This window comes from Thunnus albacares, chromosome 12, assembly GCF_914725855.1.
Source record: "Thunnus albacares chromosome 12, fThuAlb1.1, whole genome shotgun sequence".
NCBI classification, from domain to species: domain Eukaryota; kingdom Metazoa; phylum Chordata; class Actinopteri; order Scombriformes; family Scombridae; genus Thunnus; species Thunnus albacares.
In genome coordinates this window covers 29,020,573-29,035,925 of record NC_058117.1, presented here as the reverse complement: position 1 = coordinate 29,035,925, position 15,353 = coordinate 29,020,573, and the positions used below count along the sequence as shown (strand labels likewise).

The 15,353-nt window shown below is 36.5% G+C and overlaps 1 protein-coding gene across 1 annotated transcript in view; it reads left to right on the top strand.

Annotated features, from left to right (window-relative positions):
* The window catches only part of myo10 (myosin X), a 150,520-nt gene that overhangs the window by 102,016 nt on the left and 33,151 nt on the right, over positions 1–15,353 (top strand). Inside the window, exons 10-19 of the mRNA XM_044368176.1 lie at positions 142–271; positions 2,933–3,051; positions 4,907–5,053; positions 5,373–5,473; positions 7,166–7,232; positions 7,591–7,683; positions 9,471–9,539; positions 10,561–10,643; positions 11,397–11,505; positions 12,970–13,050. Of these exons, the coding sequence (XP_044224111.1) occupies positions 142–271; positions 2,933–3,051; positions 4,907–5,053; positions 5,373–5,473; positions 7,166–7,232; positions 7,591–7,683; positions 9,471–9,539; positions 10,561–10,643; positions 11,397–11,505; positions 12,970–13,050 (999 nt within the window). The remainder of the gene's footprint in view (positions 1–141; positions 272–2,932; positions 3,052–4,906; positions 5,054–5,372; positions 5,474–7,165; positions 7,233–7,590; positions 7,684–9,470; positions 9,540–10,560; positions 10,644–11,396; positions 11,506–12,969; positions 13,051–15,353) is intronic.

The following is a 15,353-nucleotide window of genomic DNA, read 5'->3' as shown; positions in this document are numbered from 1 at the left end:
CAAAAGAAACAAAACCATCCGGTGAATAATAATTCAACACGAGTCCATCACAGCCTTCGATCGGAAGGTTTTCATCAGTTTCATCTCCTCTGTGTGTGTGTGTGTGTGTGTGTGTGTGTGTGTTTGTGGTTGCCTTCCCAGAATGCCATGCGAACGATGCAGTTCACAGAGGAGAACATCGGGGAGATCCTGCGGCTCCTGGCTGGGATCCTCCACACGGGGAACATCGAGTTCATGACAGCCGGAGGAGCGCAAGTCTCCTCCAAATCAGGTTAGAAAGATGTTCCTCATGTTCCTCTGGTTCACACCTCATTTAACATCTTTCTCTTTATTCCAACTTCTTTCTTATTTTTCAATCTTGACAGTGTCCTCACAAGAAAAACAATCATATTACTTATTTGTACAAAAGCCTAAAATGACCTACTGTATGTTTACGTTTACCTGAAAGGACCTCTCGTGGTAATGTACATGTATACAATAACTATGTGAGTGATATATTTAATTTTTCTTTCATCTCCTTTCTTTTAACCTTTACATACTGGTCCTATTCTGACTCATATTTAGTCTCTATATCAAACTTCTGAACCACAAATGTACTTTTAATTCATAAATACCTTATTAGTATCATTAATACATGGGTGATTAATCCCTAATGAAGCTTTCAGAGAGCAGAGAGAGTGTATTCTTTAAGTTTTATTATATTTGTTTATGGAGAAAAAACATTCATATAACAGTAAACTGCTCCTATGTTACCTCAAACTGGAGAATGTAAAGATATTATAAACATGATGAGTTCCATTCTGGAATGTGATTGTTCCATTCTAGAGTGTAATACGTTCCATTCTGGAACATGATATGTTCCATTCTAGAATGTGATATGTTCCATTCTGGAATGTCATTGTGGTAGAATATGTTCCATTCTGGAACGTGGTATGTTCCATTCTAGAATGTGATTGTGATAGCATGTGTTCCATTCTTGAACGTGATAAGTTCCATTCTGGAACGTAGTATGTTCCAATCTGGAATGTGATTGTGTGATAGCATGTGTTCCATTCTAGAATGTGATATGTTCCATTCTGGAATGTGGTTGAGAGGTTAGTTTTACCATTCTGGAATGTGATTGTTGTATTCTAGAACGTGATGATCCCATTCTAGAAAGTGATACGTTCCACTCTGGAATGTGGTTGTTCCATTCTGGAATGTGGTTGTTCCATTCTAGAATGTGTTCGTGATAGCATATGTTCCATTCTGGAACGTGATATGTTCCACTCTGCAATGTGATTGTTCCATTCTGGAATGTGATTGTGGTAGAATATGTTCCATTCTGGAACGTGGTATGTTCCATTTTGGAATGTGATTGTGGTAGAATGTGTTCCATTCTAGAATGTGATATGTTCCACTCTGGAATGTGGTTGTTCCATTCTGGAATGTGGTTGTTCCATTCTAGAATGTGATTCCAGAATGGAACTCCTCATGTTCTACAGTGTAACAATCCCATTCCAGAATGGTAAAACTACAACCACATTCCAAAATGGAGCATATCACGCTCCAGAATGGAACATATTCTACCACAATAACATTCCAGAATGGAACATACCACATTCCAGAATGCAACATATCACATTCTAGAATGGAACAATCACATTTCAGAATGGAACATATCATGTTCCAGAATGGAACACATTCAACCAGAATCACATTCTAGAATAGAACAATCACATTGCAGAATCGCACATATTACACTGTTTAATGGAACAATCACATTCCAGAATGGAACTTATCACATTCTAGAATAGAACACATGCTACCACAATCACATTCTAGAATGGAACATACCACGTTCCAGAATGGAACATATTGATTTCAATGAATATTTTTTGAATTGCTGAATAAATATGGGTCAAATTTGACCCTTTCCTTTACCAAAATAGTTAAAATATTTCCCTTTTTGTACATTCTTGGATCACTTTGGAAAAAGTCATAAAATTTCAGGCTCAAAGAAGGAAAGGTATTTTTACTGCTCTCAAATGTAAAAATGGGTCAAATTTGACCCGAACAGTATATAAGGATTAAAGCAAAGATCCAAACAGTATAAATATTGTAAAAAGTATTAAAATAAGTGTGATTGATTCAACAAAATGTGCAGTTTCTAGTTTCTTATCGACAGTCTGCGTTGTTTTCTTTTACCTGTAACCAGTTTTTGTGTCTAAACCTCTAACAAAAACTTAACCATGGCAGTGACAGATCATTAAATTATCAAATATTTTCTGTAACAGTGATTTGTGACAGTGACAGGCACTAACAGGAGATGTTCTGTTGACAGAGATGTGGGATCAGAAAACGCTCAATGACAAACATTGTATTTTGCTGTTTAAACTCATTTCTTTCTTCCTTTCTCTCCTATGAAACAGTCCAAATCTCAGTCTATTATTTTTGCTAAGTATTTTTATGTTCTGTAACTTTCACACAGTTTTTTTTGAAGACTAATCTTCCTAAATAAAAACACACCGAGGATGTTGAGCATCATTAACTTTCTCTATAGATTTTCTGTAGCACAGACAGCTTTGACCTTTGTGTTAACGGTCTTATTTGGCCCTGAAGTGACCTTTATCGGCATGCTAAACAAATGCAAATGTGTTTAATATTCAAGAGTCAAAGGTCGTGCTTTTAAAGGTCATGACAGCAGTTATTGATCAGTGGACATCATGCTGACATGATCACTGGTTTGCCTCCCGAGGTTTTACTGGACTCAGCTGGATGTTATGCAAGAGTACATTTTTAACACATTTCTGTCTCTGATGGATATTTAAAAAATATTTGGAGAACTGTTTTTAAATCAAGTATAGACAAAGGCCTGTAGAAGCTTTTTATCAATCGAACCTGCAGACCTGAAACCTCTGATAATGTGGTTGTGTGTTTCACGTGTCTGCAGCTCTCAGCCGGACGTCAGACCTTCTGGGGCTGAACACAGATCAGCTGGCCGAGGTCTTGACCCACCGGTCCATGATCCTCAGGGGCGAGGAGATCTGCACACCGCTCACTGTGGAACAGGTCGGTAACCCCAGCTGCCTCACCTGTATGATAACATCTGGATAAAAGAATGTTTTTTACACATACAGGACTGTGCAAAAGTGTTAGGGATGCTTCTAAATATAACAGCAGCGGTTCTCCACAGTGTTTCAGGTACTCAGCAGGTCGGTTGTTCCTGCATCTTGGAGAAGTTCTTCTTCTGTCTCTTCATGTTAATCCCAGACTGACTCCATGATGTTGAGATCAGGGCTCTGTGGGGGGCCAAACCATCTGTTGCAGCACTGCTTGTTCTTCTTGCTGCTGAAGATATTTATTTATGACTCTGGCTGGATGTTTGGGCTTGTTGTCATGCTGCAGAATAAATTTGGGGCTGATCAGACACATCTAAAGTGCCTAAAACTTTTGCACAGTGCTGTATATACATACATATGTAGCCTGGTTAGAGTAAGTATATCTAATCTGACTGCATAAAGATATATAAAAATCTGTAGCAGCTCAACATGTTGTGACTCAACCGCTGAGATGAGCTGGAGTCACCTTTTAACAAACAAGCAAAGCCAGAACAATTCATCTAATTTTAGCATGAAGAAGGTTCTGCTCGGGGGACTTTTGTGGGCAGAACAAAACAAACGCGAAGCATAACATTGTTTGGACTTTCCGGCTATTCTCTCTTGTTGTTGTTGCCGTGTGACGGTCGAAGCCTCCTCTGAAAGCCTGCAGGGATTCATTGCCCTGATCTGTTTCCTCAGTGATGAACTAATTATGAGTCTATAGGTAACTGAGTTCATGTTTAAACACCAGCAGGCTGTTCGTGCTTTTGAGTTTCAGGAGATAAACAAACAAGGCGAGACAGGTTCCTGCACAGTCTATCATTAGTAGTCCTTTTGTGTTTTTAAAGTTATTTATTCATTTTATTTATTTTCTGTATTGATTTTCATTGCTCAGTGTGGAATATGGTACCGTGTGTTTTTCTGTGCATCATTTATTGGTGCATGGTGCATTTGTTATTATGCTTCATATATGTTAACTTATGTCTTTTTACCATCTCCACTTGGACAAAGTGACATTCATAGTTGTTAATATAAAGTAATATGATAAATTAACATAGAATAATCATAGACAAAGGGAAAAATCTTTTGCGTGAGAAATCATTTCATATTTGAAGCTCTCTGACGGAGGCCACAGTTGAAACTGGTTTAAAAGATACGGCTGGCAAGTTTCTGTATTTTTCTTATTGTCAACAAAATGTGCAGAGCCAAACCAACAATTAACTTGTCCTACTTGAAAGTATTGTGTGAGTGTATCCAAAGCCAGATATGTCTCATTCCTCTGTGCCGTAGACCTCTGTTGTTGTGCAAAAACTATTAAAAAAAAAACATAGAAAATTGCAGCCGTGTCCTTCAAGTGTACTTTGATTAGCCAATAAAACAGTACATTGAACTTTAGTCTCATTTCCAGTACCACGTTTTTTGGCACTAATATACAGTATTTGCTTTATTCAGTCAAAGGTCATCTCATCTCAAACAATTTTTTGTGCTTTTTTTTCTTCTTCTAAAGTAAAGTAAAACAACTCTCCAGCAAAAACAAGATGTTAAAGAGGATAAAGCTAATAACAGTTTGCTGATATTAACAGGCAGAGAAATATTTGTGGAACCCAAACCTGAACCTTCCCACACACTCAACTACCCTCCAGTAATTATTAAAATATCATCTCAAAGTATTGCAACAACAGCCATAAGGTGTATAGTATTTACTATTTTTTTTCTAGTTTTACTCAAATAAAATCCCTGAAACATTTAGACTTGTCATGATTTTCTGAAAATGTAATTTAGTTTTTGGTTTATTCTGACTATTCAATAACCTTTATCCCATGCAGGCGGTGGACTCCAGAGACTCCATGGCCATGGCACTTTATTCTCAGTGTTTCAACTGGATCATCCACAAACTCAACAGCCGCATCAGGGGCAAAGAAGACTTCAAATCCATCAGCATCCTGGACATCTTTGGATTTGAGAACTTTGAGGTGTGTTTGAACTAGAGGGAAAAATCCAACCTAAAATACTTCTAGAAAATAAAAACTCAACTGTTTTTCTGTGTGTTCTTTCAGGGATAAATAAAGTTTATTAAATTTAACTAAATCAAATTAAATTCCAATCTCTCACACTTAGTTAAACACAACAATATGACCTTTTTTATGTTCTCTCTCATTCCAGTATTTTAATCATATTTTAATTGTTAATCAAGAAATCAACACACCTCAGGGATTCTCTGTTTTTCCGTTAATTAACTATCCGTCTGTGTTTTTCTGTGTGTCTAATATCTTCCTAATTGTTTCCCCACAGGTCAACCACTTTGAGCAGTTCAACATCAACTATGCAAATGAGAAGCTTCAGGAATATTTTAACAAGCACATTTTCTCCCTGGAGCAACTTGAATACAACAAGTAGGTGGAGGTTGTTTACTCGTGATGAATCATTTTGGGTTTTTTTTTTGTTTTTTTTTCCACTCCTAAACTCCATTTATCTCATGTTTCTCTGCATTTCCAATCATAATTCATTGTGTAAGACAAAATGTAGTTTTTATAACAAGCCTTCAACATCTAACTTGTAGTTCTTATGTTTTAGATGTTACCTAATTTTGTCTATAAAGGCAGAGAACACTTAAGTTTATTTTAAAAAGGGTTTAAAGTTTTTAGTCCAACAATCTAACAAATGGATAATTTGTAATTCATTAATTTTGTGCCTTTTAATTATGTAATTGTAATGATGTAATGATGGTGTGGTTCTAAACATACATAGCTAAATCACTCTAACTGCTTCGATTAATGTCTGTCATTAACCCGTTGCTAATATTTCTATTGAAATTCATATAATTTACAGTGTAATATATTTAATATGTAATTTAAAGGGAATTTAACCACTCCAAATCATGGTATGAACTCCACTAAAGTCAAAAGCTGACATGGCAGTGAATGCTATTCTGCTAAGCTAGGCTAGTTAGCTACCTTTAAGCAGTTTAGCAAACATTACGCTCCATAATGATTAAATGTAGCTACTGCTGTTTATATTGTAAGATAAAAACCTACATTAGCTAGATGTAGGATCATCAAAAATGATATATTTCAATCACAGATAACAGCATTAGGCAAAAAAGTAAGACTTTCTAGCCTTTCGTAGCTAGCTTTAGCTTTAACTATTTGGAAAGAAAATGTGCATTTCTACAACATATAATAACTTAACATGGTAACACACAAAAAGTAAGGTTGTCGTAGACCAGTATTTTGAATACTAGAACAGTAAATAATGTAAATAGCAAAGCACATCACAGTTAACACCCATAACACACCGACAGCACAAAACTTTCATCATGTTTAAAATGGTGATGATGTTTTCTGCGTAGAATAAAATGAAGATGTTCAACCAAAGTGGAAGAAGGTTTTATTATTCCACTTTGGACTTTGGATAATTAGATTATATAAAGAGGTTTGTCGAGTGGGTTGGCTAAGCTAGCATGGAAAATAAAAGCCCTGCATCGCAGTCTGCCAGCTATTGTGATTTCACATACACAAAACATCGCTTCATATCCGCCCAGGTTTTTTTTTCCCAGAGCAGATTACAGTCTGACCAAATTGTTACCCGATGTTTCTCAATATTTATAAAACACAGCTGAAGAGGTCATCAGGCTGAAGGCGGTTAGTCCAAACCTCCACCAACTATTTTATAATTTGCAAAGCTGAAGCCTCTAAAACTGCATATGTTCGTTCAGTGTTTGTCTTCTGCATTTGTTGTTTTCCATAAAACAGAATGAAAATACAATCATGAGCTGCCAACCTGGACGTCCTGAGTGTAGTTTCCTTCACACATTATACTTTTCCCCCCACAAAAGCGTCTAATGATGTAAACTGGTTTATCTGGATCACCTTGCTAACAGACAGACAGGTAGTCAGGGGTAAAAACATACGCATACGTCAAGGTAAAAATATTCCTTCTTTGCTGGAAGAAGTTTACCAAAAAAGTTGATTTACTTTCAGTTTAGAGCAGCTCCACTGCTTTTAAATGGTGTTTATCTCTTCATTCATCTGTTTTTAAGTGCCTCTTAGTGACCTAGTATGTTTTTTTTTGGCTGCTTCCTGCAGGGAAGGCCTGGTTTGGGTCGACATCAACTGGATGGACAACGGAGAGTGTCTGGATCTGATCGAGAAGGTACGTCGGTGATTGAAAATTCTTGCTCAACTTGAGAACTTTTAAATGATGCTTATGACGCTGCTGTTGATGATAAAGATGATACAATTTGTTATAACTCGAGTGTACTGTTTGTACTGTAATCAGAAGTAAATATTTTTATGCAATATTTATCTCAAACAGAGGTTTTCATGCCCAAAGAGAAAGATAGTCGTTATATGATTAAAAAACAATAAAAATCAAGAGACGAGTCGAGATTAAGAAGAGCGAAAGAAACAATAACAACTAACATCATGTTGAAATCAATCATGATGACGGTGATGATGATGATGGTGATTACAGCACTAGTGATGGTGATGATCTCCCTGTGTTTCCATAGAAACTGGGTCTCCTGGCCCTGATGAACGAGGAGAGTCACTTCCCCAAAGCCACAGACGACACCTTACTGGAGAAACTCCACAGCCAGCACTCGGTACGTCTGCATCTACCTCATTTCTCAATATTTAAATGTTTTGTTTTTATAGCGACATATTGATTTGCATTCAGGCAGTTGATCTCATGCAGGCAGACAGACTGACGTTTCTGTTTCCAGGACTTCTCAGGGAACAGAAATATGTTACTTATAAATAAATGCTCAGAGGTCAGAGTCAGAGACCTGCAGCTTGTCTCTCTATTTAAAATCAGACTGAGGCTCAGTGAAAACTTCTGACTCACTTAAGAGATGAAGAAGTTCATACTGTGAAGCCGAAATCTCTGATATCAAATGAGAAAAATTCAGTTTATTCACATTAAAGCATCAAGAATAGAAAGTCATCAGAGCTGATTTTCATCAACATCCACTGTAGCTCTTTTTTTTTCTGAGGACGAAAAAGAAAAAAAGTCTAAATAATGTATCTCAGTTTATGTTTGGACAGCCATCATTATTAACCTTTGTAAGGATAAATTTAAACTCGTGACTTTTCAACTGTGACGTTCATTCAAACAAATGTCATAGAAATAATCCTGGTACAATGCAGGGAAGTGTATACAACCCTAACTCCTGGAAATTACCTTTTATATGTTGCTAATTTGTTTTCCCCGTTATGTTATGGTGTAAAACATAATCACTTCCTGCCTGGATTACGTTCACAGACATTATATTTTCAAGTGAAACTGGTTAGATTTAGGCAATAAAAAGTTTTGGTTAAATGTTTTTAAGGACATATTATAAATGTTCCTAGGTCTGTATTTTACATTCACCTCAAGTTTTAGAATTTATCATGTTTAACATGGACATCCCACATTATAACAGCATATAAATGACAGAAAATCACAAAAAACATGATATATCCCCTTTACACATGATGTCTCACACTTCAAGTCACTGCTGACTATTTCTGCATTGAAACAAGACCATGATCTTTCTCTAACCTGAACCACATGCTGTTGGTGCCTAAACATAACCATAAAAATGTTAAATAATGCTGTAGGTGCTGCAAGTGAAAACAATTTAAATATGTTAATGGAAAACGTAATCCGGGCAGCATTACTGTGTTTCCATCAAACCTTTTTTGCTTTAGCTAACTAGTTGTTTGAAGAACATGGCGTCTGGATATTAGAAGGTTTATCTGCTGCCCAGACTCCGGTACACACAGGAGAACATTTTAGATCATCTAATGGACAGTTTATATTACACTTTGCATGCTATAGGAAAAGGAATTTATGGAGCATTAATAAATGTATAACGTTGTTAGCATCTGTTGCTAACAGGATACTGATCTCTGGTAGAAAACAGTTCTTTGTGAACAGCTTGACTTGATTTGAACACTGATGTCATCTCTAGTAGTAAAGAAAGTCATTCTGAAGTTTAATTTGAATAAATATGAGCGCTTGTAAATATTTCAATAAATATTTTTTTTGGCGGTACTCTCAGTGAAACTTTAAAGCCTTGTAAAAGAGGATTATGATCCAATAAATTTACATTTGACACATCCAACAGGAGACATAAAGGATGTTTAAGAATATAAGACTCGATTTTTTACTCCAGAAATTATTTTACTGCTGGCGGACTCTCATTTTCTTGTTTTACAACATTATCAGAAATAAATAATTCCCTCAGTTTCCTCCAAGTATAATTTAAGTAAACAGATGATCATCTCTGCCTTCAGAAGCCGATCTGTAATCATCTGCAGTTCCTCTTATTTCTCTGTAATTGCAAATATGTGTGTTGGTTGAATAATGGAAATGACTTACAGATAATAATTCTTTCTCTTGCTGCAGAAAAACCCGTTCTATGTGAAACCACGTGTTGCTGTTCACTACTTTGGAGTCAAGCACTATGCAGGAGAGGTAAGACCTTAATATTTTTACCATTAAAGGACAGTTTCACAATTTTCTGTCTTAAAAAAACAGTCAGGAGCCTAAATGAACATTGAAACATGTTTTTCTTACTGTAATCATTCCTCCTGTTCATACTGACCATTAGAAGATCCCTTCATCATGCACTTCCACAGTCCTCCCTCTGTGCAAAAATGTATTTAAAAGTTTATCTGAAGCTAATATGAAGCTTCAACGTCCAAATGAGTCAAATCAAGTAGATATCTTTCAACATTACAGTCTTTTTAGTGCCAAAGTCGCTCTTTTTGTTACTTTACTTCCACTACAGCTCAACAGGGAAACACAAAGAGGGAATTTGATGCTATCCTATCCTTTTAATGTATTTTTAATTTGGTATAGTGTTGTGTAAAACATTAAAGATAACACTCAAATATAGTAAATATATGCATGTATACACACAACAACACACACACACACACACGCACTAAATGGATGAATAATTAAACTAATAAAGTACATGAAAAGAAAACTAATGATGATGTACAGTTTGTCCAAACTTACTTAAAACTCCACTTTACTTTAAGACAAATTAAGTCTTAAAAAACCCTCAATGGGACTATTTTCAGGAGGTCCATACCTGTCCCAGCATCTTTTCAAACTTCCTGGATTTTCCCTTTAATGCAAATGTTAATTTTTCCGTAGATATCAAGCTTAAAAAGAGATAAACTAAGAGGTGGCTTTTGTGGATTTTTCCAGATCACAGCAAATATACATTTGGTGTGCAGAAAAAACAAATTTTTTTTTTTTTTTTTAACTTATTTACTTCTCGTTACTACAGATCTCCAGATATTGTCAAATACTATGTTGTCTTTCACATTCGTCTCCCTGAAGTTCCTGCTTTTATAATTCATGATAACGACCATCCCTAAAAAAACTTCCACTTTCTGTGAGAGGACAGTCTCTGGCTGACAGGCTGCTGCTCTCGTCACTGTTGTTTTAAAACCCTCTGACGCCCTCTTGTGGCGTGTTGCAGGTGGTGTATGACGTGAGGGGGATGCTGGAGAAGAACAGAGACACTTTCAGAGATGACATCCTCAACCTGCTGAGGGAGAGCAGGTGGGTGCCGCTTTTCTAACTTTTTTTTTTTTTTTTTTAATGGAAGCAGCAGTGAACAGCCTCATATTTCCACACATGTACATATCGTTAGGAGGAGTCTTGCTCAGCGTCATGAGTCCATCAGAAAAAGAACTTTTAAAAAACCTTCACTTACGTAATGCCTGCTTAGCTCAAGAGAGGAATCCACTTTGCTTTATTTATGTATCCCGTCTGACAAAAAATATTTTCCCTTGACTCCACTTTTAACTATAGAGGAACATTTTTCAATGTTGCTTTCTCTGTTCTAAAAGTGAATTTATTAAATATAAACATGTCAGTTGAGTATAGTTTCCTCTGTGCTCAGCTCTGTAGCTTCACTGGTCAAAATATATGTAACAGCTTAATAGACTGTCAACACTTTTTTGTGTGACTGATTTTTCACTTAAACCTCCAGAAATACAGTAATAACTCTTAGTGGGACTGTTTGACAGACTTAAATATATTGGTTGAAAGTTTTGTTTACTTTATTTTATAGTATTTGTAATACATAAAGGATTAAATGTTATCCATAGTGTGACTTCTGAAAGAGCGACCAGTACCGTGAAGTTAAAATGAATTATGTAAATGGAGAACATTGTTAATATGTGACATTATGAGTGACAGTTAAGTAACAAGTATTTTAACTACAGTTGTTCTTTACTCATAATTCAATTATGAAGTAATTTAACAACGTTTAGACTTCATATCGTGTAACTATTTCTCTCTGCCTGTCAGATTGGACTTTGTCTACGATCTGTTTGAACACGTACTGAGCCGCAACAAACAGGACACTCTGAAGATCAGCTCCAAGCACAGACGGCCAACAGTCAGCTCCCAGTTTAAGGTAAGTCACAAATAAACAACATGTTTACTGTCAAGTCTTCCTCAAAAGAGTCAGTCAGTGCTTATCAGTGCTAAAAAAAACACAACCAGCTGCACAAGAACAACAGAGCTCTGTGATCTTTATTAGGAATTTATACAGAAATACGTGTTATTTTTGGTTGGTTAGTTCTGTCACTAGTATATTCTGTCAGTAACAGTTGTAGAGGAAATAACAGCAGTAGTAGTAGCATAGTATTGATGGTAGTAATAGCAGTGGTTGTAATTGTAGAAGCATGTAAAACAGTAGACATAGTCATAGTATGACTGGTATTTCAAGTTGTGTTAGTTGCAGCTGCAAGCACTAACTTGTAGAAATAGTGCTAGAAGCAGTTGTGGTAGTAGCTAATATTGTCATAATAGTAGTAGCAGTATACTGTAGGTAGTTGTTACAGTAAAAAAATACTGGTAATACCAGTATTGTAAAAAAATAGCAACTTGCACAAATAGTATTAGTGGCAATTGTGGTGTAGAAACTGTAATAGCTGCAGTAGTTGTACAGTAGTAATATATTTGACAGTAATACTAGTGGTAGAAGTAGTAGAATTACACATTATTGCAGTTGCAGAAATAGCAGCACTTGTGTTGGTATTAGTAATAGTATTAACTGTTGTACAAGTTGTAGTAGTAGCAGCGGTAGTTGTAACATAAAAGTTCAGATATTTATCTCAGTATAATATTAGATATTGCAGTAGTTGTAGTATAAGTAGCTGTTGTAGTAACTGTAGAAGTAGAGATAGTTGTAGTAGCAGTAGGTATTGTTGTAATAAAAATGTAGTATTACCTTTGCTAGGATAAGTACTAATAATATTAGCACATTAAGAGTAGCAGCATCAGTAGTTGTAGTAGAATATTAGCAGTGATTGTAGTAAAAATAGCAGCTGTAGTAATAGAAGTAATATAATGTGTATATTATAGTATCACTACTATGTTAGAAGTTAAGAGTTTACACACTTAATAGCAACTGATCTAACATACTGTATATGTATATATATACACATATACATACTACTGTAATTATAATGGATATTTCAATAAAAGTTTATACACAGCGATGAAATGTGACTGTTTTGATTTCAATATTTCATTTCTGATGATTTTCTCTGAGTCATTTTTTACACATATTTTAAGAGAAACACTGCAGTGATTTAGCATGTTAGTCCAGTTGCTATTAAGTGTTATTAAGTAGTTGTAACTTACACTTCTAACATAGCAGTGACACTATAATGTACACATTATTGCTGCTATCATATGTATTGTGCTTTTTTTTATATTGAGTATAATGTATTTTAAAGGTCCAGGCTCTGCAGACTAGCTTAGCCTATAGATGCTGTGGTATGTGGTGTTAGTACATGATATATACAAATAATAATAATAATGATAATATTAGTTGTAACAGAAGTATTTGTACCTGTTTGTTTTGTTGCAGGATTCTTTGCACTCTCTGATGGCCACACTCAGCACCTCCAACCCGTATTTCATTCGATGCATCAAACCAAATACACACAAGGTGAGTGTTGATATCAGTATTCATGCACACACACACACACACACACACACACACACACAGAAACGCCTTTAGCAAACATAAGCAGGTCAGGATGTCGGCTCTCTCAAGTATCAGAGTGTGTGTGTGAGTGCGAATCATTTGTCATTTAATAATCAAACGGTCCTCCCCCACCAACCAACCGCAGACAGGAATGAGAAGTGTCTGGCCTCTGCGTTGCCCTTTGACCCCGGGTTGCTTGGCAACAGGCTGGAGTAGTGAAGAATGCAGGCTAATGTACACAAATGATATACAGGAAACAGTGGTGGGATTCAGTATCTGTACGGTGACTCCTGACCGGAGATCATCTACATTCACAAAACATCATCTTCCAGTTAGATTTACTGAGTGATATGAATTATATTATATTATAATTTCCAACCATTGAACTCTTTGTTAGTTACAGTCTGTTTACCCTCTGCACTGAAACAACACGTGTATTTTAAATGCTCATTGCTCAAGGATTCAGTAGATATTGATCTTATGTAGAATATATATATATATATATATATATATATATATATATATATTTCAACCTTTAAATTAGCTGGCTTTGGTCTGAATGAGTGAACAGTTAATCACATAACTTTGCGATGAAACGTGGCATTTTTCTGAAGAGATGCCGTCAAACCGTCCTGTCTGGATGACGTCACGTTTGTCTACAGTCTGCGGTTTAAAGCGAGGTTTGAAACCGGGCCAGATCCCCCCCCCCCCCCCCCCCCCCCCCCCCCCCAGGCGAGCCATGTATTGATCGACTCATTGGCAGGACTTCTATTCTTAGATCGGTATCTTATCGATGGATGTCTGGATGCCTTGTCGACTCATTAGCGACATCATTGCACAAACACCGAATGAGTCGAGCTGATGCTGATATACGTTCAACGATGGAATCATTGGCATTGATTGCTGATGTCGGTAATGATGGATAGTTCCCAAGCCTGGTGGTCAGTAATCGTTAGTTTATACCTGAGGATGTGTCTCTGCTATCTGTCTGTCTGATTGAAACTAAATGAGATGTTAAAAGAGCTGACAGTCAACATGTTTGCAGATTTTTCTGGAACTACAACCCTAAAACCACTGTGAAAGGTACTGGACTGTTGCATGTTTACATTTTCAGCTAAATTTGTAGTTAATTAACATATTGTGCTGCAGTTTTTTGCCATTATTTTTCTGTAGAATCCTCTCAAAAATCGCTAACTTAGCATTAAATCATTGAGTTCACGTTGACGACTGCTCGATATCAAGGAAGTTCCACTAGAAGATGTTCTTGTGAGCATGTATGGAAAGATTTTAGGTGATGTAATGTATCGGAGGCCCTGATTTGTTGGACAACAGTGGATACAAACTACTTGTTCATATCAACAGTAATAAACAGAAACAGTTCTTTTTAGTCTGTTTTCCACTGAGAATCAGTGACCAATCAAACATTCAAACACATTGAATTACGTTATCAGGCGTTCCTGTTATTTTGTCCACCCCCGCTGTGTATTCACATCTCTCTGCCGGGCTGCTGTGACGGAGTCAGATGTGGACACTGGGAGGTTTGTGACGCAGATGTGAAGCGTCTGTGAGGAGTTATGTGTTTGAGATTCTCTCAGTCCTCTGTTGGAGTTTTGATGCACGCAAGCACACGCACACACACACACGCACACGCACACACACACTCATATACATATACACACACACGCACGCACACACACACACTCATATACATATACACACACATACACAGAGGGCCCTTCTGTCCGTTACTGTGTGTGTGCAGGCAGTGTGTTTTTTGTTTTTTGTCCTACATCAGCCATGCGAGTGACTTGATTGCTCTCATATCAGTTTGTATATGTATGTATGCGTGCGGTTATGTGTTATGAGTATCAAACCTTAAACATCCTTCCAGACAAGAACTTATACATGTAAAAATAATCTGCCTGGAACAATAATGTGTCTGATGTGGTTTTTCCACAAAAAAAAGCATAATTACCACATTAAAATCCTTGAAATGGCTCATTCTCCTTCTCCGTTATTAAAAACTGCAGAATCTATGAATATGTAAATATATTTAATTTCACAAGTTTAACTGCAGGACACAAGAGCTCTCCTTCTTCACTGTAAAGTCCATTCTCAGTGTTTGTGCTCTGGAGGCTTCAAGTTTCCACATCACACTTGTGCGAGTTGAATTCTGGACCACGATTGGCTGCAAACTAGTTGTGATCATCACAAATCATGATCAGAGTCCCGCCTCTTAAAATCAGATATTCAATGAGCTCAGA